At 43.6% G+C, this 23820-nt stretch overlaps 1 protein-coding gene across 2 annotated transcripts; it reads right to left on the bottom strand.

Moving 5' to 3' along the window:
• Positions 1 to 345: 345 nt before the first annotated feature.
• Positions 346 to 18997, bottom strand: LOC147902952 (uncharacterized). Of its 2 annotated transcripts, XM_087374052.1 has the most exons (10): positions 18381 to 18997; positions 16339 to 16539; positions 15819 to 15941; positions 15639 to 15676; positions 13843 to 13987; positions 9634 to 13326; positions 9334 to 9492; positions 4639 to 4749; positions 4003 to 4145; positions 346 to 832 (listed from the first exon to the last, which is right to left on the bottom strand). In XM_087374052.1, exons 1-10 carry the CDS (start codon positions 18456 to 18458, stop codon positions 574 to 576), a joined length of 4950 nt encoding a protein of 1649 aa, XP_087230178.1. In that variant the 5' UTR covers positions 18459 to 18997; the 3' UTR covers positions 346 to 573. The 2 variants fall into 2 exon arrangements, with proteins under 2 accessions (XP_087230178.1, XP_087230179.1); XM_087374053.1 differs by lacking the exon at positions 4639 to 4749.
• Positions 18998 to 23820: the final 4823 nt, after the last annotated feature.

Below are 23820 nucleotides of genomic sequence, written 5' to 3'. Positions count from 1 at the left end.
AACCATAACCTCCATCACGCATAGCAAGCCCACTGACGTCATCAACGCCCAACACTGAGTGTAGACCATAGTATAAAAATATGCTCTCACACATACAAATCCACACCTACACATACTAGAGCATCCATTTATACAAAGTCTTCATAGTGAGTTTCTATCGGCACTCCGGAGGTGAAGGGCATACTCAGCCATGAGGAAGGCTAGCACTAAATGACATATGGTGAGGTATTTTGAAAAGGATGATGAGCTTCATAAATGAGATCTGCTCATTCATATTATCTTGTGTTAGTTACCATCACATAACTAGGAGAGTTACCACTTAAGACACCATTTTTACTCCTTACAAAAACTTGACGAGGAAAAATAATGAAGATTGGCCAATTGGACTTTAAATGAGCGATTATACAATGCCATGTCGGCAATAGGCTCTCCATGTGCTGCCTTCACATGGGTTATGCTTATGTCATATGTACCGTGACAGTTATATAATTGGACCCCTATGTACAGCAATGACATCTCTCCCTTACAAGTGGGTCGGTTGATTTCTAATCATTCGAGAGTATCACGATCTTCTTAGAAGTTGGCACTCTTGTAAGGAATTAACTTTTTGGCACCTCGAAGATTCCTGACTGTCATTACTAGTTCCTCCCTTTCAGCCTCCACTTCTGCAAATTGAATGCTCATGTTGAAGTACCTCTCCCGCATGTCTCTGAGTTCATCTTCAAGCATTGCATTCCTTCTCTTTAGTTCTGCAAGGTCTCTAACAACTTGGTCCACGCTCCCAAGGTTCTCTAGAGCGGCTGCGTGGACGTTCTGTTGCTTGGCAAAAGCACTGCGCACAGACAAAAAATCAGTGACGCTTTATTGAATGTGTGCTCTCCATTATCAGCACAATTTCCTTTTTTGTGCCCAAAGCCTCAATGTTTTTTTAAAACAGCCCAGGCTACCATTCCAACCAAAACAGACCACATACTGACTTCTCGACTAGCTTAATTCATTTAGCTCACTGCACATTGCTTACAAACTTGACAATACAAAAAAGCAATATTGTACTTGTCTGATCGAAATTTTTCAAGAAAAATTCCAAGAATTTGAGGGACAACCTCATGAAACCTTGTAACACTCACGTTTATTCGCAGTGGCTCGCTTACGTCAATTTGGAATTAAAAATGTCCACGATAATCACTCCAAACCAACTTTTTGGGAGATCACTACATTTTTGTGAACCAGCACGAGATAGAATTCTGTTCATCTCCCTGTGGCTACATAGGCAAAACCCGTAGGCCTCAATGTACCTAAAGAAAAGTATTGAAAAAACTAGGTCGATTTTGCATATACCTTCCGGTAAATGACATCGGGTCTTTGTATTGTTTACTGTTACACATACCCAATGAGCAAGTTTTGGATCCGTTTGTACAAAAGATACAGCTCGTGTAGCTTTGCTGACTGCTAAGCCTAACGTTGTAGATTGCGATGACCTTCTGAGAAAGAGCTTACTACAAGCCATGCAGACAATATGCTTTGAATACTCTTCCCTCATGATGGCTGCCATTTCGAAACATATAATTGACCTTGTTTCCCATCCACAAGGGCTGTTTAGAGAAAACATATACCAAGATACTAACAAAACCCAGAGAGAGAATGAAACACACTATGCATCCACAATATCTTTAGGCCAATGACCTTCTATGGTCATTTGGAGATTCTTTCATTCTGACTTTGGTTTTATTCAAACTCACGAGACACTTTGTAAAAGTGTGCATCATATAGATTATATAAAGTCTATATATTTTGCTAACACACTAATGGCTAGTTCTTGATGCAACAGACTGCAAGGCAGCCAGTTTCTCCATTTTTTATTAGTGCCTCACGGATAGCTTATCTTGTATTGTTTTCAAGCATCTAAAAGAAGGTTCTTCTTTCTAAGGGGAAAACATATGCATATACATACACACACACACTTTTATAAGAAGCCGTATCATTCATAGCTATCCCAAAGTGGAACAATGAAACTAAAAGCAGCTATAAAACACTTTTAATTGGGCCAGAGGAAGATCTCCAAGCATCCTAGAAAGAGCGATGCAAGGATGAATCGCCAAAGAGTGCTTGTACAATCAAATCTTACGAGCACAATATAATGACCACATAGCCCAATACCAACACCAACAAAAGAATTGATCATAATCTGGCATAGAGGCATATCTCCCAAACAACGAGTACTGTCTGCCATAAGAAAGCTAGGAAAATGACCATGAAAGTCAGACTGGGAAGAAAAGCACGAGCGGTAGGAAAGGTCCAAAAAGATGCAGGAAAAACTCCTTCGGATGTGAACCAATAGGGCATGCCGAAGAAGCCAATAAAGATCCCATTGTTAATATCCCTACCAAACAGCACCAATAGAAAACACGAAGCTTGAGAGGAAGTTTACTGCCCCAGATGCACCGAAGGCAGGCCTTCCACCAAGTGAGAGACTCGTCAAGATGCCAAAAATCATTCTCATACTCTTGGATGCATGGCTGTGGAAGTAAAAGATAATAAACTTTCTTGGCAAAAAGATCCGCAAATGAAAAAGAGGAGTAACCCGGACGTGCTTTATCGAACTTCCAATCCAATAGAGGAAGAGTACTAAACAAGTGGGGTATACTCTAAAAAGATTGCAGCATAGAGGAGAGAATGCGCCAAATAGGCCTGTGATGCAAACCCAAATGATACTATCTCCTAGCCTACGCAGCCCCAATCATCATCCATCACATCTTCCACAAAAGGCTATTTAATTGGCTACAAGCCTGGTGGCTAAAAACAACGACCACTCACCTCCGCTGAGGCTAAGCGTGGCTAGGAGGTGGGGAGATGTGATCCTCCACACTTGGTGCTCCTTGTGACAAGTGACAGAATGTAGTACATGTTCCAACATTGTATCAGAGCAGGGCGGCCCTGCAGACACAAGATTTTTTTGTCTCTGTGCATGGCGACATCTGACTATGACACTTCTCTGTTCTGACCTGGTGTGAACAAAAATGAGAAAGACTGCACACACGCGCAAGATGTGCATTGTGGTGAACCACGTGTGTGCTCTAACTATAGTTACTGTACTCTGACCAGCAGACACTCTAACTTGACCTTGTGTTTTTAAAAAAGGGAAAGACTGCACATAACCGTGGAATGTGACGACCCACGAGTATGCTTTGTCTGCAGTTATGTACTCTGTCCAGCAAACTGTACATCGTAATTTCTATGCATTAAGATTTCCCTCATGTGAGCATTAATGGCAGCTCTTGAACCCTATGAAATTTGAATGGGTTACCTGTGTAGGGTCGATTCGGTGTTTGGTTGATTGGGGGGTGTCTTGCCTTGGTGGCCCAAACCCCTCGTATGGAAAATGTAAGTGGGATGTAAATGCCCTGTGTGCGCGTGCAAATGACACATGGATCAGAATCACATATATAAAGTGTGGACGTGATTCCTTGGATATATTGGAGGAATGAAGACCGTCTCCATAGTCCCGCTGGGACGTGGAGAGGCTAAGCATGGCTAGAATGTGACAAGTGGCTGAATGTGGTGCATTTTCCAACATGCACTCCACTTACACAAATAGTAAGTGTGCATGCCTACATGCTCACCCGCATGCAGAGGCACTAGAAAGCTTGAATAGTTCCAACAATATAATAAATCATTCATGGAAAATAGAGGCAAGAAAAGAGAAGAAGAAAGATGAAAAGAAACATGCATGCATGCACTCATGCACAATGCGCACACACACACACACACATACATTTTCCAATATAAGTTATCCACTCAGGACAATAGTTAGTGTGCATCTGCACATGCACATGCACCATAGATCTTGAAATATCAATTATATAAACTGATAGTTCATGAAAAAGAAACGTAAGAAAGAGAAGGAAACACACACACACACACAAATGTATTTTCTAAAGGCTGTATGCTGTTAACTTTTTGCAAGATGAAGTAAAACTTATTCTTTCACTTGCTTTAAAGTACCTTTGAAGCTGTGACTTGTACATATTATTCGCCTCCAAAACTTCTGCAAGCTCATTCTCCAAAGCAGAAATCCTCTTCATAATGTTTTCACCTTTTACTGCTGCATTGAAATTTGAAAGGGCATTCTCAAGCTCCTTCTTCTCCTGGAATCAGTCCAATTTTGTCCCCCAAAAATGTGTGAGCTTGGCAGATAATCAATGTCGTCAACAACATGAACACAGAGATTTACAGCTGTAAGACGTGAGCAAATGCCATACTTCCATGAAGACACCATACTAGCAATAGGAAAATCATGCCATACTACCATGAATACACTCTAGCAATAGGAAAATCAACATAGGGAACATTATGGGATGTTATTGAAAGCTATGTTTCCAATGTCCATGGTGCATGGAAGACTGACCAACACCTAAAACCTGAAAATCCCCATTAAAATAGGGAACAAAAAAAGTCCATTCACCACAAGCTGGTTGATCTAGAGAATTGAAAAGGCTGAAAGATACTTGCGGAACTAAACTTTATCAGGGTGATAAGAATTTTGTTTTTAGCCAGAGGAGTATGAACAGAAAAGAAGAGCTATCCAAAGAGAATATTGGCCAAATACAAAAGTAAAGAGAGCAGCAGAAACAAGCATACCTCTTTCAAGCTCTCTAGATCGCTTTGCAAAACTTCTTGTGAACTAAGTTTAGACAAAAGTTTATTTTCCCGTTGGAAAAAAGCTGCATTCTGAGTTTGCAGCCTGTTCAACTGCAATGGCAAAAAGGTATGAGCCAAATAGTTAATCACAAACGAAATTGGGAGCATTGTATCAAAATTCCCACCTCCACCCTGACCTTTCTTTTTAGTGATTTATTGTTATTTGGATAACAACAGTACACTTTTTTTTTTTCCCCAAAAAGAGACTTCTATTAAGTATAAAAGAAAAACTGTTAGAGCAAGCTCCATACGGGATACATCATGCAATGCACGAAAAGCTCAAGAGCCAAAAAGAAAGGATTGAGGCTGATAGTGCCATCTCAATCCAGTAGAAACCTCCGAGAAAAAGGGAGAACCTCTCCAAACTCGAAGAAATAAAGTCCTTCTAGAAGAGGCTGCCCGTGAAGGGCCCTGCATGCTAGCCCATATGGCTATCAAAGTGTGAACCGTGTCAGACCAAATACCCGTGAACACCTGTAATGGGTGTATCTTGGTGCCATCCAAGGCCTCAGTACATCTGGCTCTCCAAATGTGCCAAGAGGAAATGCTAGCCAAAACTTCCCAAGAGGTGTCCACTAAAACATGAGAAGCTCTGAAGGGAGTAAGTGGTACATCCTGTAGAGAGCAGGGCTCTATCACCTGCCGGTGGACCGAGAGTGCCCAAGAAGAAGGCTCACCCTCATAAAACACCTGGGGCCCGGTAAGAGATAACCATGCGACCGAGCCCCAAGTCATGAAGAAAGGGGAAGTGTGAAAGATGCTGAGTATCCGAGCAACCCCTTTCCAAACAGTCCTCGCCTGACTGCAGTCCCAAAGGCAATGTCACACTGACTCCTCTGCAGAATGGCATCGAGGACAAGTGGGATCAGCCCCAAATCGTGATCTCCATAGGTTCACTGCAATCCCTCCATGAATAGAAAGCCAAAAGAAAAGAGTGATCTTTCTATTTCTGAGGGATTTCCAGAGCCTCCTTCAGAAATTTCTACGCAAGTCTGGGGTGATGAAGAAGCTTTCCCAATGGGGGGCTCTGGAGGGAATCCAACCCCTACTGTTCAGCTGAAACCTCCTAGTCAGGAAACATGAAACTCGGCATGAATTTCTGAAGTAGACAGAAGCTCAACCAATATGCTATCTCCCAAACTTTACGGATAATCCTGTCAAGACTAAATGGGAAAAAAGCATCCATCCTTTCTAGATCATAGGTTGCTGGCTTTCTGTTTGTTCGCAAACTTCTTTTTCTTACCATGAGAACCTTTCATGTTCGTTTTGGCCAATTGTAAACAAGCATCCATCCTTTCTAGATCATGCCGAGCTGCAGATTAACTGGTCGTCTCTCTCGGAATGATATGCTATACTTGGAGTAAGTATATTTACCACAGCAGCAAATAGCTCTTGCCAAAAGAGACTCATAAACTTTGCATCTCTGCCACTGACAATTACTTGAGACAACCCATGATGTTGGAAACGATTGTCAATAAACTACAAGGCAACCTCGGATGCTGAAAAGAATATCTTGTTAGGAATAAAACGGGCCTATCGAAGACCACATAGATGATGTCCTATACCTTTCTGTAGAAGGTAGTCCCATGATGTAGTCCATACATCATGTCCTATACTTTTCTGTAGAAGGTAGTCCCATAATGTAGCCCATGGCAATATTGTCCATTTTCCTTCCGAAATGGTAAACACACCAGCCAGAAGGTTGCCATCCACTTTCATTTGCTGACATGGCAAATACTCTAACCACATCTTTCAAAATACCATCTCAATAGAAACTCTGCTTGACCCGATCACATGTCCTTGTGATGCTCATATGTGATGCCGAAGGAGAAGGAAGGAATCTCTCTCAAGACCAACATTCTATACCATGGGTCTGGAGCGGAATAAATTATGTCCCATCCCTTGTCTATAGAAGGTAGCCCCATGATGAAATAAATGGCAATACCTGTCCATTTTTCTTCTAAAATGGGTAACAGCTGCAACAAGCCAGCCAGAAGTTGCTGACCCATTTGCTTTGCTAACATGCAAACACTCTCAGACATTGAGCCACATCTTTCCAAGTAGCTTATCAATAGAAACTCCACATGACTTAATCAAGTCTTTGTGATATTCGTGTATGCTGCCAAATGAGGAGAAAGCATTCATCTATATCATATATGAATTATGTCCCAAACCATAAGTCCATCATGCAGTTTAACTTCAAGATAATCCTGGCATAAAGGATCCAACCGGTCTTAAAGCATGGCTGCTGCCCTTAAAATTCTGCATGTAGCCCTATTGAATGCCATGTATCCAGTTCTATTAGATAGTGGAGATAGCAAACACCTTGCCAGCTCACACTCTCAACAAGGAATCTACAACAACATTTTTGTTGCCCTTCCTACATTCAATGTCAGTCATGGGACTGCATGCGTCTTACAACTCTGGAGAGCAAGGCTGTGACTGCTGCTACTAAGGCTGAAATGAAGGAGGGTTGCCTTTTGCTGGGACCTCTCCTCCAGTAGGCCACTTGGGGCTGGGCCTGGGCTAACCCGAAGATGGACAATTGGACTCCTGCTATACCGACGTCCCATATGTCCACGTGATTGCTCCATGTGGTTGCTGGCATGGCCAGTGCCTGATTTCTAGCTGCCATGCCTGTCTGGAGGGGGCTGCAGCAGCCCTGCTAGGTGTTTACTGCTTGATGTGGCAGTACAGCAGCAAATGCTGTCCTATGTGTTATACGGAGGTCTTCTTGTGCAGATTGGAAGGCCATGACTGTGCCACGTGTCAAGGGTTGCTGCCAAGTATATAGCTATACCATGGGCTGAAGCATGCCTATAAAATCCCCTTCTCCTGAGTAAGGCTAGGGAAAACTAAAGGCTTCCTTATATGCTCCAAGGAACTTAATGCTAGAAGAAAAATCCTCAACTCAAGGTGCCTCATGGGGCCCTGATGCTTGAACTTGGTCGCATACAAGTGTGGGCAGTTGCGGGTACCTTTCTTAAGCCTATGAAGTAAAATCTGGAACCTGGATGAATGGGTCCACTGCACCAATGGCAGGTACTACTCCCATCTAGACTATATCCCAGAGACATAGCGCCTGTATGCTGAAGGCAAGCTAATAGAGAAATTCTGCCCAGTACTGAAGTTGTCAAATAGAGCCCTTAAAAGCTGCTAGTGAGCGTGGAGTCTCAATCTAGCATTGTCACGCTAGGAATAACACACACCAGATACCAAAATTTTTAATGAACCACCTTACTGTGTCCTTGGTGTCGGCGGTGCTTATACACCAAATCAACATGATAAAACTTTGCCGAACTCTCCGTTATGGTTCAACTTATTGTGTTTTGGTCCTAATGGCTGGTGGCAACTCCATTACAAAGCCCATGCTGAGCTCCTCAACAACAGCTGATCCAGAATCTTACGTGGCTCTGGCACCTTCCCACATGAAACCTTCAACTCTTGCTCGTACAGATATCATTAAGAAACATAGATGTAGATCACTCCGAAGAAGTGGCTAAAAATTTGAAGCTGTGACCAAAAGAACTTCATTTTCATGATCTCCAATGTGCCTTGAATACCTTGATGTCCACCAACTATTGAATCATGGGATGCATTGCTATAAAGTGGGCCAAAACTTATGAGAGCGTGCAAGTCTACCTTAGTAAACCACCACCCATAATGTATGGCATAGGCACCAAGCTGGTCATCCAATATCACTTTATATCAAAACTTCTTAATCTCTTAGAAGAATGATGGTATGTATTGGTTCTTCAAATCAGGAAGGATGGAATTGTAGACACCATGCCCTTTTTGCTAAGAAATTTGGCAATTATTTTCGATGCTTCTGGGATTTACTCAATCAGCCCCTACCATTAGTGAAACATCTCACTTTATCAAGGTTGCTGCCTGGCCTATTGAGTGGATAGCATCATCTATAGCTAACTCAACGCTTGGTGAAAAGTCTTGATTGTGAACTCATCTCATGTTCAAGCCTTAAAAGCATGAACGACAGTAAGGAGTTCGTTATCATACACAATATATATTTTCTAGTTTTTGTTTTGTAAAATTAGGGTCATGTATGATTCAGCTAGAGGCCACAGCTCTTTGCATGGCTGAATAATGGCCCAAGTTGCTGCAGAGGACAGGTTGCAACAAGGACCTGCTCCATTGCACAACCTGTGGAGTCCTGCACCTTAGCCAGGAGCATTATTACCCACTGGCATGCATCCCAGGATCAGTTTAAAAAGGTGTCTCTGGTCCACAGGTGCCATATATTAAAATGGAGATTCATGTTCTCTATTTTTGTGTAGTGAAAGCATTCTTTCCCGTTGTTTCAGCATATGTTGTATGCCAGTATGATGCGGGTGTTTACAGACTACCCACTGTGAGCATGCCCACGGATTATGGACGGGCAAGATTGCCTGCTCACATCCAGCGCACCCACATGCATTCAATGCACCATGGGCGGGCATGGGTGCCCGCAGTCTGTAAACACCCTGATTTTGGGGGAAATCCAGGCAATGGAAAATCAATCACAGTACAAAACAAATGGAGCAGTAAGTCTCAGATGTTTTTCTTAGCCCCTTCAACAGAAAACAATTGTCAATGCGCCCAGATGCTTGCTCCACCCCCTCAGTGGGTCAGAATTACCTCTTGCACTACTTGATCCACGTTAGAGTGTGAGTTCTGCTTGACAAGTTGGTCATTAGCCAGTTCCAACTGCTCAATCCTGGCAGAAAGTTGGGTGTGTTGCTCTTTTAACTGTTGCTTTGATGTTTCGAGCTCAGCTGCTTTTCTTTTGACCTCGTCCTGCAATGATCAAGAACAAATCCATTAGTTGTAAACTCGGTGACTTTCTCCCTCGCTTGAACAAAAGTGGAGAGTTGATTTGGAAGTGAAATCTGCTCAAAGAACCTCAACATGGAACCACAGGCTGGGAAGTTGAATTACCTCAAGGAGTTTCACCTTTTCCCTGAGGTCGCCAAGCTCCTTTGCATCACGAGAGGGAGATATGTTGGACATAGGGCCAACCCTGCTGTTTGCTCTGGAAAGGGACCTGGCAAGGAGGGATACAGGGCTGCCACCATTACCATTAGCAGAGGGCTCTCTATCCTTGAGCTTCTTCTCTGCGAGGGCAAGAGCAGCTGTTTTGCGCTGAAGCTCTTCCTCCAGAGAAGATACCCTCTTCTTCAGGTCCTCCTTCTCCACCTCCTGTTCTAAAAGCTTACGCTTCAGGTCACTGGTCTGTTTTCGCAGCTTGCTGGCATCGTTTTTCTCTTCAAGAGGACGTCTGGACTGCTTCCACCGGCTAGCAGCTTCCTCCTGTGATTTCAACCGCTCCTTCAAGGTTGCTAGGTCCTCTGCAGCTCTTTGGATGGACGCTTCAGCCTTCATCTTCTCCTGCTTCAAGGTAACAATACCATCGTTTGCTTTCTCTGCCTCCATCCGCCAGAACTCGTTTTCTCCTGCGCTTTTTTGGATTTGCGCCATCCGGGCAGCTAAGTTTTCTTTCTCGTCTTCCGCATCAGCGCATTTTGCCTCCAGCTCTATCAGTTTTCGAGAGTAGCTGAGCTTTTCCTTGTTCAGCACCTCTATCTTTCTGACTGCACCTTCCAGCTTCTTCGCCAGCTCTAGCTCCTTCACCAGGGATTCATCGACCTTGAACTCCAGGTTCTCTCTCAGCGACGAAGCGTCCTTGTTGGCCTGCTTCAGTGCCTCCTGCAAATTCCTTACCTTCTCTTCCAATTCCACCCGGAGAACAGAAGCATCTGACAATGCCTGTGTTGCCAACTTTTCTTTATCATCACAATTGGATAACATCCGGTGAGTCAGCTGTTGTATCTCTTGCTGCATGCTTTCGATTGCGCTTGCCTTTTCCCGATGGCTCCTCGCAAGCATTTCCTCTGTTTTGTCCGCCTTCATTTGAAGCTCTTCTCTGGCGGCAAGTAGTACTTGAATCTCCTCTACTAATCGTTTTTCATTTTCTTCACTTTCGTCATGCAGCTTGAGCAATTCCTCATTCAGCATGGCTATTTTCGCAGCTGAGGCAGTACTTTCTTCTGAAATCTTCCGAATTTGTTCCTGAAGATGCCTATGTGAGGAATCCTTCGAAGCAAGTTCATGTCTCATATCCTCGATGACCGAATTGAGATCATCTTCTACTTCCTTGGAGACGTCCACAACCTCCTTCTGTAGCTGTTTGATCTTATTCTGCTGCTGGTTGATCACTGTTTGAAGGGAAGCTTCAACTTCTTTACCTGCATTCACCTTTTCTTTTAACGAGACTATTAGAGCTTCCTTGTCGTCCATGGCATTCCTGTACTCTGCTTCATTGTCCACAACTTTCTCGTTGAATTGCATGTTCTTTTCCGAGAGATTCTCTACTTGACTTTGCAGAACTGATTTCTGGTCTTCTAATTCTGATAGTGATTGCTCCATCCTGTTTCTTATCATTGCACCAGACTCTACCTCAGCTTCCAATGCCCTGATTTCTTCCACCAGTGTGTTCGCATTTTCCCTGGCCCATTCAATTTCTTCTCGAGCATGCTTTAACTTTTCGCAGAGCTCATCATTCACTGACTGCAAGCGCTGACTCTTGGCTTCAAATGCAGACCTCGTTTCTCGCAGGGAAAGCATATCTTCTTCTAAAGCTGCTACATGTCGTTCCAGCTCTTTGGTTTGCCGTCTGCTTATCTTGTTCTCTTCCTCGACTTTCATTTCCATTTCTTTTATTAGAGCCTCAAATTCTGCAATGTTCTGCTCCACCTGCTTCACCCGATTTTCACTGACGTATAGATTCTGAAGGAGCTGAGTAGACTTGGTTTCATTTTCCTCAATTTCCTGCAAAGATTTTGAATTCTTCAGCTGTTCCTGACGACACTGCTCCTGTAATATTTCGTTTATTTGCTGCAGATGAGCCGCAGTAGCTTCAGCTTCTTCTTTAGCTTTCAAAAGCACAGACATTTGCTTGTCAAGTTCAAGCTTTTGTGTGTTCAACGCACCCACCAGCTTCAAACTATCAGCACACCTCTTCTCGCTCTCCGATGCCCGCTCCTCGGCACTCTTCAACTGCTGTTCAGCTGAAGCTTTTTCTGCCTTCAATTTTTCTTTCATGGTGTCTACTTCCTCGAATCGTTTCAAAATAGTCATGTAATCTTGTTCTGCTTGGGTGGCTTTCTCACGCAAACCCTTTAGCTGTCCTCTTTGAGAAGCAAGCAAATACTTTTCCCTTTCATGACCATCGTTTTCATTTTTCAAATTATCTATATCTCTCAACAGATCAGCATTATGCTCTTCTGAGGATTGAAGCTGTCTTTCTAAATGCGAATTCTTCGAACGAAGCATTAGGATAGATGAATTTAAATCATCCAGAAGGGTTCTGCTGCTGGCCAGTTTGCTATCATACGACACTTCAGAAGTTTTGAGTTTCTCCCGCAAGTCATCCACCATGTCCCTGAGCTTGGCTGCTTCAGTTTCTGCTGGACCTTGTGAAACCTCCGAAAGCATTGCGTTCTTTGACTCTAGCTGAGCAATTATCTGGTCTTGAGCATTCAATCTTCCATTTGCCTGTTTCAACTGTTGTAAAAGGTCCAGGTTCTCTTCAGTCAGCTCCTGTGAGTCTGCCTCAAGCTCTTCCAGTTCCTTCTTCAAAGTATCCACCTGCTTTCTCAGATCTTCAGCTGTCTCTGCCGACTTTCTAGCCTCCGAATCTGAAGGACTTTGAATTTCCCGCATTTGTTTCTCCAGCTCCTTCCTTTCGTCCAACAACTTCTCAAGGTCTTGGATTTCTAAAAGCAACTCCGAGTTGGATTCTTGGGTTTTTCGAAGCTGCAAACTAAGATTTGAATTCATGCTCTTTTCATAGTCCAGCTCATCTTGTAATTCCCTGACGGTCTGCTTTGAATCTTCAACCTGGTGCCACACCAGGCCCTCTCCAGCCTTTCCAGAGGGTTTTTCCATAGATTTCAGACTCTCTATTTCGAGCCTGAAACTGTCTCGCTCTGCCACTAAACTGGATATTTGTATGTGCAGCTCTTCACTCCTCTTTGTCTCTTCAGCAAGCTGCTGCTTGAGTGCCTGAATCTCACCCTCTAACTTCAATTTATGCTGTTCCCATGAAGCAGCTTCTGACCTAAGATCTCTAAGAGTCACCTCAGCAGCTTCTAACTCTCTGTTCCGTGAATAACTAATTATGTGGCTATCTTCCTCACTTCCCTTATCACCCTTCTCTGATGTATGCACAAGGTTACCCAGAGAAATGTTAGCTGGTGAGCCCCATGCAGATGATCCAATAGAATTCCACTGTTCAATCTGCCCATCATCACGTGAAATCTTCAAGGAATAAATTGGTGAGGAGCTATCACTGCCAACTGATCTGTCTGCTAGCTTGCCATTCGTTCCAGGGGAAGAGAGTTCACTGGTGGACTCTTGATGATTCACTGTCATGTTAAATCCATTGTAATCCTTGGATCCACGACCTGATTCCTGTCTTGCACTAGAACTACTTGCTGAGCTGGATGGGGACATAGGTTCTTCACCAAGCGCATCTCTACCATAAAGACGAGCTTCATGCCCACCGGGTGTCGAGGGAATGTCTAGAGAATCTGAGCTATACCGATGAGTAGAGGGAGGAAAAATATCCTCCTGCACAAGCAGGCCAGAAATCCCAGCAGTCAACTATGACAATGACATTATCTAATAGACATTAATTCAGATGCTTTTCTAAAATTTCGTGTAGTTCAGATGGTCTTGTCTTAAATGAGTCACTTTGATGCTGCACTTGCCATGCTAATCAGGATGCAATCAGCAGAAATGAAAAAGACTGAATTTAAAATGAGGAAACATAATTTATGCAGGCCTTGCTTACATTCAGGCTTTTGTACTAGAAAGTAATGACCACGCCCTTCTGGGCATTGCTGGACTCAAAGACGAGTCCAGTTCTAAGTTCTCAATCCAGCCTCAAGGATTAGATTTGCATTTCAACACATATTCATTGTCCTGGCTTGGGTTCACTTTACGTAATTAAAAAAAATGATAAGAGTGCATGCAGGCTCCCATCAAGACAGAAGGATGCTGCAACATTGACAAATCTGTCGAAACAGAAGGTTTCTGCAACATTGACAAATTTTTCTAAACTCAACTCTGCTGTTATGCACTAACCTTATTTAATGCTGCCACTGTCTCATCAGAGGTATCAAGTAACTTGTCACCAGGAACATTTGTATCAAGATCACCTTTTTCTCCTTCAGATATAGCAGCTTGTAAATCTTGTTCAAGAGTGCTTTCTTTCTGGTCTTCCAAGTCTCTGCAAAAAAACCCAGGGTACTGACAATGCTCACAATGTGAACTGTAATTCATATAATAAACATTTATCTAGATGAATCCAGGAACATGCCCAAACTCATCCTCCAAAAACACAACATAGTGCAGTTTCAATCTCATGATAGTCACTCATAAGGTTGAAAACCGTAAACTCCATCACGCATAGCAGGGACTAGCTACTAGGCATTCCCACCAGTGCCCAACAGTGGGTGTAGACCATAGTATAAAGATATGCTCACACACATACAAATCCACACACCCACACATACTTGACCATCCATTTATACATAGTCTTTGTACTGAGTTTCTGTTGGTACTCCAGAGGTGAAGGGCAGGCTCAGCCATGACGAAGGCTAACACTAAAGGAGAAGGCTAATCAAAAAGTAGTCCAAAATCTCTTCATTCATGCTACAACTGGTTGTGAAGACTAAACAATTTCATTTTAGTCTCTCCCAGACGAGCATCTAAATCTAGCTGATAGGGCAATGCAACACTTAAGATAGAAAGAATTATCGCAATACCAGCATTTATCTAATTCAGCTAGCCACACATATGCAGAGGTCCATGACTTTGAGCATCATGATACTGTTCATTTTTTAATCAGGTGCATATAACTAGATAAATCCAAGAACATTCCCAGACTCATCCTCTAAAAACACAACATAGTGCAGTTTCAATCTCACGATAGTCACTCATAAGATTGAAAACCATAAACAACCAAATATCAGTGGACACTAGGTTGCATGTAAGCTTCCCTTGCCTGGACACTCCGTTTTTCAGAAACAGCTCTGTTCCCAGGTAGCTTTCCAGAATTTTACATTTAGGAAATCCAGAAATCCTTTATTAATCCATCGTGGCCATTTGAAAGCCATCTATACAACAGTGTCTCTCCGTCAAAATACACTCATGTGTTGACATTGTCCATACACCCCCGTATGTATTATTTAGTGCAGTTCCCCTACAGCCCGTGAAGGCAATTGTATGATGTAAGTCTGTCTCCTGTATGATGTAAGTCTGCTTAGCCTATTGTCCAATGTCGTGTCTAAAACGTTTCGAGGTTCCAGATACCAGGTTCAACGGTTTTTCATGCGATTCTGAAAAGTATCTGCTCTAATCAATTAAAAAAGTAAGTACACAGACCAAATGGAATACCCATTACAAAGATTTGAATCTGGCTGACATGGTAACAAAGGAGGCTCAGTTGCATGCTAGTAGCCTGGATATCATAATACTCTTGCAGCAGCATGAATGTATTGAATATCACACAAATGCATCCCATCAGTGTAGAAACATCATTCAGGCCTATGCATTATTATTCAGGAAAATCTATTGTGTTGTAAAATCATCTTGGCCTTTGATTCCTTCAACTCGGCTTGACAGACTAAAAATGAGACAATTTTATGCAATTATGATGACATACTTTTGCACCCATCCAAAAGTCAAAGGTCACCTTTCAGAAATATTCACCCTCACAAAAAGAGGAACTAATATAATAGTAGGACATTTTTTTATTGCTAAACCCAACAACTTTTGTAGGGAGACCATGAAGCCTAACACTATTCCAAGAGAAGATGCATCAAAATAAAAGAATTGCAGGTATTTGTTTCTAATAACAAGCTCTCTTTGGGCATTACCTGGTGACAGACTTTGGCGTGATGCACTGTATTTTGACCTGTCCAGAAATGCAAAAGACAAAAAGACCAAATTGAGTGCTTATAAGTTCAATCTGTAATAGTTGCAGCAAGGTTCAACTCTGAGATACATGGGTACTATCAATGGCACTTATATGTAGAAGTACAGTTAATGGAACTCACATGAAGTATGCTGCCAAAATTACAGTTTTGCAGTGATAAAGACAGAGAAACTGGTCCAGTGGCCTGCATGTAATCCGCCAGATTGATTGAAGTCTCTCCAAGGATGCCAAACCGAGATAGACCCTGAGTGGAATGGGCAGATTTTAATCACGTGTGGAGAGCATTGACAAGCAAATGACACTTACAGAGCTTCCTTCCATGATATTGATAAGGTATCTCATACAAATGACTCGTGCGACGTGCATTGACTTATCAAAGATTGACAGTATACAACAACCCACATGACTAACTCTCTGCTCCTCAATTCAATTTCCAAAAGGCAAATACAGTTTTCCATTGGTCTTGCTTATTTTTGCATCATTCTCAATATTTTGCTGCTTCCCCTCTATCCTCTTCTGTTTTACACTGGAATGCAGCAAAAAATTCAAACTATATTTGCAAAATGCAGTTTCTTTGAGATTTGATTAAATGGAAGTGGAAGCACAACCTGATTACAAGGTGGAAGACCAATTGTACTCACCATAGATATTATAAATTTGTAAAGTGCTTTGTCGCCATCCTTCCTCTTGGGATCTTGGGAAATGTTTGCTGATTCGTAGAGGGATTCAGACCATTGGCAATTGCCATTTTTGACTGATACTTTTCCAGTCTTGGCAATTACTTTCCCCGTCTCCAAAGAGATCATGGAAACCAGCAGTTTATCCCACCCTCGCTGGGGAACCTACAGAATAGACAGTTTGAAACAAAATTAAGTGACTGCAAAGGATCTTGTAGGAAAGCAATTGGAAAATGTTAAAACGGCTGCAATCAGCTGGGTTTGCTTTGAAATAACAGAACATGGACTTTAGACAAGCTTTGAGATTTCGAATTTCAAAACGTCTAGTCCAACTGCCAAGCACCATGTGATGTTGACACAGGACCTCCATGTGACTCCTTGGGCGGCGAAGTTTGAACTGAACGCTCTCTAACTATGAGCACCTGCTTGGTGTCTCACCTGTGTGGTGGTCTGAAAACTATAGATACCCCTTCGGTTCAAAGGGTATATACACTCAAACTTTGCCTAGCACCACCAATATCTCAGATCAGATGCTTTGCAGAAACTAAGGTCTACAGAGTAATCATAGACATCTCTTTTTTGGGTCCACAAATAAACCTTGTATAATTTGAGGACTTAAAATGCTCGTATTCTTTGGCTTCTTTTAAATCATGCAGTTTTCTAGCTCATCCGATCTTCCGTTACAGGGCAAAACGGCATATTCTAGACTGGTAACGGTTCTTTACTATACCTAGATGTTCTCCACTCATCACTCATGAAGGGTTTCTTCCCAATATGTGCACAAGCAGTCACCAGGTCACATGCCTTTGCAGAAACTGAGCACTGCAACTAATTGTAGGTATCTCTTTTTCTAGTCCAGAAAATACATGCCACGACTATTGGATAGGCATTAATAGTGTTGAGACATTGACTTTTTATTCTGTATTGCTGTAAGTTTTAGCAGGACGTTTAGGCATTTTAGTACATTGCTGTAATTTTGAGCAGAATGGTTAGCCTTTCGATACGTCTGTGTGCCTCCCGATACGGTTAGGCCTACTTGCACACTGCCTGGTCCCGATTTGTGCCCGGTGGTCACCAGGTCCCATGAGCTATACAAGAGAGCTCTGTAGATCTCCTTGGATGAAGTTTGTCGCTGGCCCTTTTCACAGGCAAAGCAATTTTCTAACAGGTAGAGTGACAGAGTTCCATGCCTCCCTCAATTAGGCTTCTTTGCACTCCATTCCAATCCATTTTCATAGCCAAACGCGATTTTCTCATAGGCAGTGCTGGCCTGGCCTGCAGAGTTCCAAACTGCCCTCACTTTGGCTTCTTGGCACTCTATTCCATTCCATTTTCACAGACAATGCAATATTTGTCTCGGGCATTGCTGGCCTTATCTGCAGAGTTCCATGCCCCGCTCCATTAGGCATAGATGCACTCCATTCCATCTCAAAATCTAGTCGCTCAAGAGGCGAATACAGAACGTCGTCATGTACGAGGTTCCATGTTTGCTTGATATATTTAAAATTTCACCGAAATGTCATAGCAACGTTCTTTTCTAAGCTGAAAACTGTTTAGCAGTCTCTTTAGTATGCAATCTAAAATGATGGGTAACTCATCCATCTTTTGGATCGTGCCACGTTCTTATTTAAGTGCCTGTGGGCGCTGCAAATTAGCCAAAAACCAGGAGCAAAGACACTGGAGCAAGATGCTACCGACTTCTGTCAGGTAATCGCGACAGATTTCAAAGCTTATCACGCGAGGACTGCTTAGAAGTGACTTGAGAATGCAAACTGTGCAACGAAGACGTTGGATTTGCAAAATCATGAGCCCTTCGTAAATTAGGAAAGTTAGAATATATTTTCAATCGAGACGTTTCCCCCGTCTCAGAGATGCCAGACGTTGTCCCAATCCAAGAGAAACCGGTTCTCCGAGCTCTGAGAGCAGACGCACAACGCTAGTACTATGAGATTTGATCACGACAACGCTACAATGGCCACCTTATCGATGAGACAAATTGGACTTACTCGACTTGCATGGAACTCGAGCTTGAAGTCAACCTTCTCCTTTCCCTTCACGACCTTCTTCTTAGTGGGCTTGAACATCTTGTCGATTGTCTTGCACGATGAATCGAACTGCTGATTCCAACGTCTCTAAGGCGAATTCGCCTTTAGTTACAGAGACATTGAGATGTTTCTCACTTCCCGGAAGAAATCACTCCAGGCCTGGCCACGGAAGGCTTTCCAGCTAAAGCGCCTCCGTAGCTTCAGGTCTTTGAAGATCGGGAGAGAGTGACACACTGCCATTCGCCGCATGTATTCTGCGGCAATGTGATGGGGCGATACAATATAGTCACAGGATTGGCAGCAATCTTCGCGTTACGCAACATACTCTCAGTGAGTGAAACGCTCTATAGGAGCAAAGGCTGCAGAAACGTCTGAAAGTACAAAGGCAATCGCAAGGAGGAAAATGAGGCTACGAGGAGAGTTTGGAGGGAGCTGAGCACAGCAAAGCGGGTTGGCAGGAGAGTGATGGAGGGTGAGGGTGAGCGAGGGGGGAGCTGATGGAGGCTGAACAAGTTCGCAGCTTGTAAATTCGAAAGATGGTGAGGGAATACAATGCAGAGGGAGATTGATGAGGAGCAGGAGAGGGGGGGGGGGGGGGGGGGGGCTGAGCTGCAGGTCGCAATGTGCGACAAGGGCGGAGATTTGCGAGGTGGAAGAGGATGGAAGGAGGCGAGGAGGAAGGGATCCGATGCAGAAGCAATGCAGGGGGGAGGGGAGGGCAGGGGAGATCCGTTGTGGAAGTCAATGCGAGCGGATGAATTTTACTGCTGATGTGATGAAGGACGAGATCTCGCAGGGGATGGCTATGGCGATGGAAGCTTTAATGGCGAGCTTGGAGAGAGGGAGAGAGAGAGTTCGTGGGACGGTGCAATCACGAGCTCTGTGCTGCTGTTGCTGTTGCGGTTGCGCCATCGCCAGAAGCTCCACAGCTTCTTCTTCTTCGTCTTCGTCGTCGTCTTCTTCTTCTTCTTCTTCTTCTTCTTCAATCGGTTTGGTGAATCACACCATCTTTCTCGACCTTCCCTTGTGATTATTCTTCGACCTTTTTCTTGTTTCTTTTTTGTTGTTGTTGCTGTTCATGCTTCGATCGATAATATGCATCCTTTTGCTTTCCATCCATCTTCCACTTTACGCCACCTGCTCACAAACGCCTCCTGCCATCCCCCATGTTCCTCACCCTCCGTAACTTTCCTTGCCTCTGCTGCATTCCTGACTCCCCTGCATCGTCCTGCTTGATCCCCTCTGCCGTACTTCCATCCCTTCACAGCTCACTCTTCTCGTCGATCCAGCTTAGCTTACCATCATCATTCCCTTACAACCAAGCCGCATATTTTAACGCATCGCACTTCTCTCTTCAGAATGTTTCTGTCTCCCTCCCATCCGCCGCTCCTTAGCCACGTCTGTGTCAATTCCCCTTTTCCCGCCCCATCATTGACGCGATCTGTCCGCCCCCCATCGCCCCTCCCCTCTTGCCTTTGTCGAAATAAAAACTCCAAATAATCTTGCGCATCGTCATCCGCAAGCATGCATGCTGCTGCGAGATGAAAACTCGTGCCATCGTCATGATTTGCTGCATTATTGCTTATTTCCGCGGCAAATCGCAATTCTTGCGCGAGGGACGGCAGATGAGGGAATCATGGCAGATCATGGGAATCGGCAAAATCATGAGAGGCGGCTTCACCACCAGCAAATGGAGGGCAAGGAAGCGCTGGCGTGGTGATACGGTGAAAACCGGCGATGGAGTCGGATGGAGGCAGCAGGTAGAAGGTTCAAGTTTCAAGGGTGGTGGAAGGTAAGATTGATGGAGTTGATGGGATCATGGGAAGCGGAAAATGCAAGCAGGTTCCAATTTTCGAGGCAAGAGGGGCGCGTGCAGGATGATAAGATGCAGAAGAACCCATTCAACCGAATTTCGAAGTTCGAAGAAGCAACAGAAACTGATGAAGAAGAAGAAGACAGGACCGCCATCGCCATCGCCATCGCCATGGAACCTCCCAAACTCTCAACAATGCTTCGATAATCGAGCTCACCGGCTCTTCCGGTTTCTATTCGCTTTTCACCTCCTCCAGCCGGTCTCCCTATCCCGCCTCACATCATCTCCACCGTCCGTCCCTCCCCCATCCGACGGCCCCCATGCTCCCCGCTTTTCTCGCTATAAATTTATTTTATGGCTTTACCCTTTTGGTCAATTACCTTTCTTCTGTTAATAAATAATTTTCACGCAGCTTTGTCCGCTCCTGTTCACATGGGCCGCCTCGTAGACATGAAACCTCTCATCGTCCATCAGGTTACGCCATGGTTCACATGCTATTGCCAGTTTTTGCACTAAATTATTCAAAGTCTTAGCCAATATATATTCTAAAAAGACACAAAATTGAGTACTTCACGGCGACCCAGCTGGTGGTAGCCCGCCTATTTAAACAATGTGCCACATAGGCACAAGACCCACGCCCCTTGATAGCACCAACAAGCTCTATTTTAAAACACAAAGTTTTAGCCAGTTTTTTCTCAATTTAGCCAATGCAAAATACACTAAAGGGTGGTTTTTTTCTCGATTTTTTCCTAGAACTAATGCCTGCCCCTTCTCTCTCTTTTTGGTCGTGCTTTTAAAGCCTCACACTCACTCACCATACATCTCATGAAACAATACAATAGCATACTCCTCCCTCCCCAATCGCCACTCTTACATCCAAATCCCCTTGCCCCACACCTTGTTTCCATCCCTCCCATATTGAGATTGCCCCACCTTTCGTCCTCCTTGATGTGCACTTGCCACCTCCTTCCACTACTACCAACTTATAGTTTCTAAGCCACAATCTCCACTTCATAACATCTATAGACTTTCAAAGTCCTAAGGTTGCACAATGTAGCATTCTTGCCTGAACTTTACTTCATGTGTTAAATGGTTTTTAGCTTAGTGATACAACAAAACAATTATAATCCACTTCACATTAATCACATCACTATCGATAACACATCATATTGTTTGCACCTTATGGCAAGGACAAGCTTTAATGCATGAACTTTACGTAGTCAATGGGGGAAATCCATCATGATGATTTTCATGTTAAACATAAAAGTAAAACCTTTTTAAGTGTTCTCAATATGCATCATGAAATATTTATTTATCCTAAATTATGAGATCCTAGTGATCATTTTCATGTTAAACACAAAAGGTGTCCCTTGCATCATGAAATATTTATTTATCATCAATTATGAAATCCTAGTGCCTGATGGAACCCTACGTGTAGATGTATAACTACGAATACATACTACTATGCATCCAATTTTCATCAAACCTCAATGAGCATACAAAGTAAAAGTGTTTGAAAGCAAAAAGGCTATCATAATTAGAATATAATATAATGGGTTAACAACATGAGTACAGGGAGCGAGGTGGGAGGAAGATAGGGTTTGCATGTGCTAGGTGGTGTGTCATGGTGGGAAGTTCAAGGTGAATGGGAAAGAGGAGAAGATGTGATGAGGCAAAGGACGTGAGAGGAGCGATGAATCGGTTGGTGGAACAAGGTGAGATTGTTGGTGAGGTGGTTGCGAGTGACTCTCACCCTGGGCACATGACACCTTTTTCAAGCCCTTCAGGCAGCTTTGGCTGATGTGGCAAACGTAATGCCATTGCCTGACCCTTGCAATCAGACTGCACAGGGAAACTAAAGGGAACATGTGCCCAACCTATCTGAGGCTAGTGTGGATGTAAGGTTGCATGTTGAAGCATCAGGGGCTAGTGGGGTTGGAGGAGTGTTGGGGGAGCCAGGGGGTGTGAGGAGCGGCCAGCTGTGCCGGAAGGCCAATGTCTCATGCTGAAACGGTTACTGAGAGCAAGGTCCTCTTCACTTTTCAACGAAGAGGCTTGCAGATTGTTGTGTGCAAATGTCATTAGACACAAGGTAGAGCTCAGCAAGGACTTGTGTGAGAATGGAGTGCAACATGGCATTGTCTGTCGGCTAGAGTTTGAAGCTATCAACCGGGGATCAAGAAATTGGCTAGTGGTGGTGTATATCATTTTTTTACTAGACATTGTGCCTACAATCAGTGAGTTGAAGGAATTTTTGGCATTTCAATGTGAGATCCTTGCTAAAGGATAAGCTGTTACATTCATGGGAAAAGGATTCTTTCTTCTTTCGTTAATGAAGAAATTCGTAATGATGTGCTTGGGGTGGCTTGCAAGCAGGAGCAGCGCTTTTGGCAATTCCTTCATCTTCGATGTTCAGTATTGAAGAATTTTTGTATAGAGATTGTCTGTGTGGATCGAGTTTCCTGGGATGCCTGCATGGATGGGAAAATCGATCGATATGGTTGCAAATGCCCTTGGCAAAGCACAATTGGTATCTGAATATGTGAAGGAGTTTGGTCTGAAACGGGCGTGGATTCTGTGGAACACGAAGCTGAAGACCCCTAATTTTGTCGATGTTAAGTTGGCGAATGATGTTGTGGTCACTCAGAAGGTCATTTTTGGCCCGTTTCCCGATGCATGCTATATATGCAAACAAATGGGACGTTATACGAGATGTCTTACAAGGGAAGAGAATACCATGTTTGGCTCGTGGAAGAGAATACATGTTTGGCTCGCAGTTCTCTTCACTTTCCAATGAAGGATCTTGCAGATTGTTGTGTGCAAATGTCATTAGACACGAGGCAAAGCTTAGCAAGGACTTGCGTGAGATACATAGCATTGTCTATCAGCTAGAGTTTGTAGCTATCAAACTAGGGATCGAGAAACTGGCCACTAGTGGTGCATATCAATTTTTTATTGGACATGTGCCTACAATCAGTGAGCTACAGGAATTTTTGGCATTTCAATGTGAGATCCTTGCTGAAGGATACACTATTAGGTTAAAGGATTCTTTTTCCTATGATGTGCTTGGGATGGCTTGCATATTTGTTGGAGCAGCGGTTTTGGGATGGGAAAATTGGTCGATATGGTCACAAATGCCCATGGCAAAGTACGATTGGTACCTGAATATGCGAAGGAGTTTCGTCCAAAACGGGCATGGATTCTGTGGAACACGGAGCGGAAGACCCCTAATTTTGTTAATGTATAGTTGGCGGATGATGTTGTGGTCACTTAGAAGGTCATGTTTGACCTGTTTCCAGATGCATACTATCAATGCAAACAAATGGGACAAATGTTGTCCTACAAGGGAAGAGAATAAATGTTTGGCTCATGGAAAGAAGACGGAAGAACTTTTTGGAGTGAGTGGTGGACAAGAGGAAGGACCGGAGCATATGTCAAGTGGTAAGGTAGATGGGACAAGAATAGCAAAGACAAGGGAGAATTCTGGGAAGCTCGAGGCATCAGATGGTCCAAGCAACCTGCCACTCTCTTTTCCACTCCTCACCCTTCTCCTACCTCTTGTACTCCCTCTCTCTCCTTTTTCCCTCT

Source organism: Dipteris shenzhenensis, chromosome 4 (assembly GCF_047967505.1).
Source record: "Dipteris shenzhenensis isolate YYH24624 ecotype China chromosome 4, Dip_SZ_1.0, whole genome shotgun sequence".
NCBI lineage: Eukaryota > Viridiplantae > Streptophyta > Polypodiopsida > Gleicheniales > Dipteridaceae > Dipteris > Dipteris shenzhenensis.
This window is presented reverse-complemented; position numbering and strand designations above follow the sequence as displayed.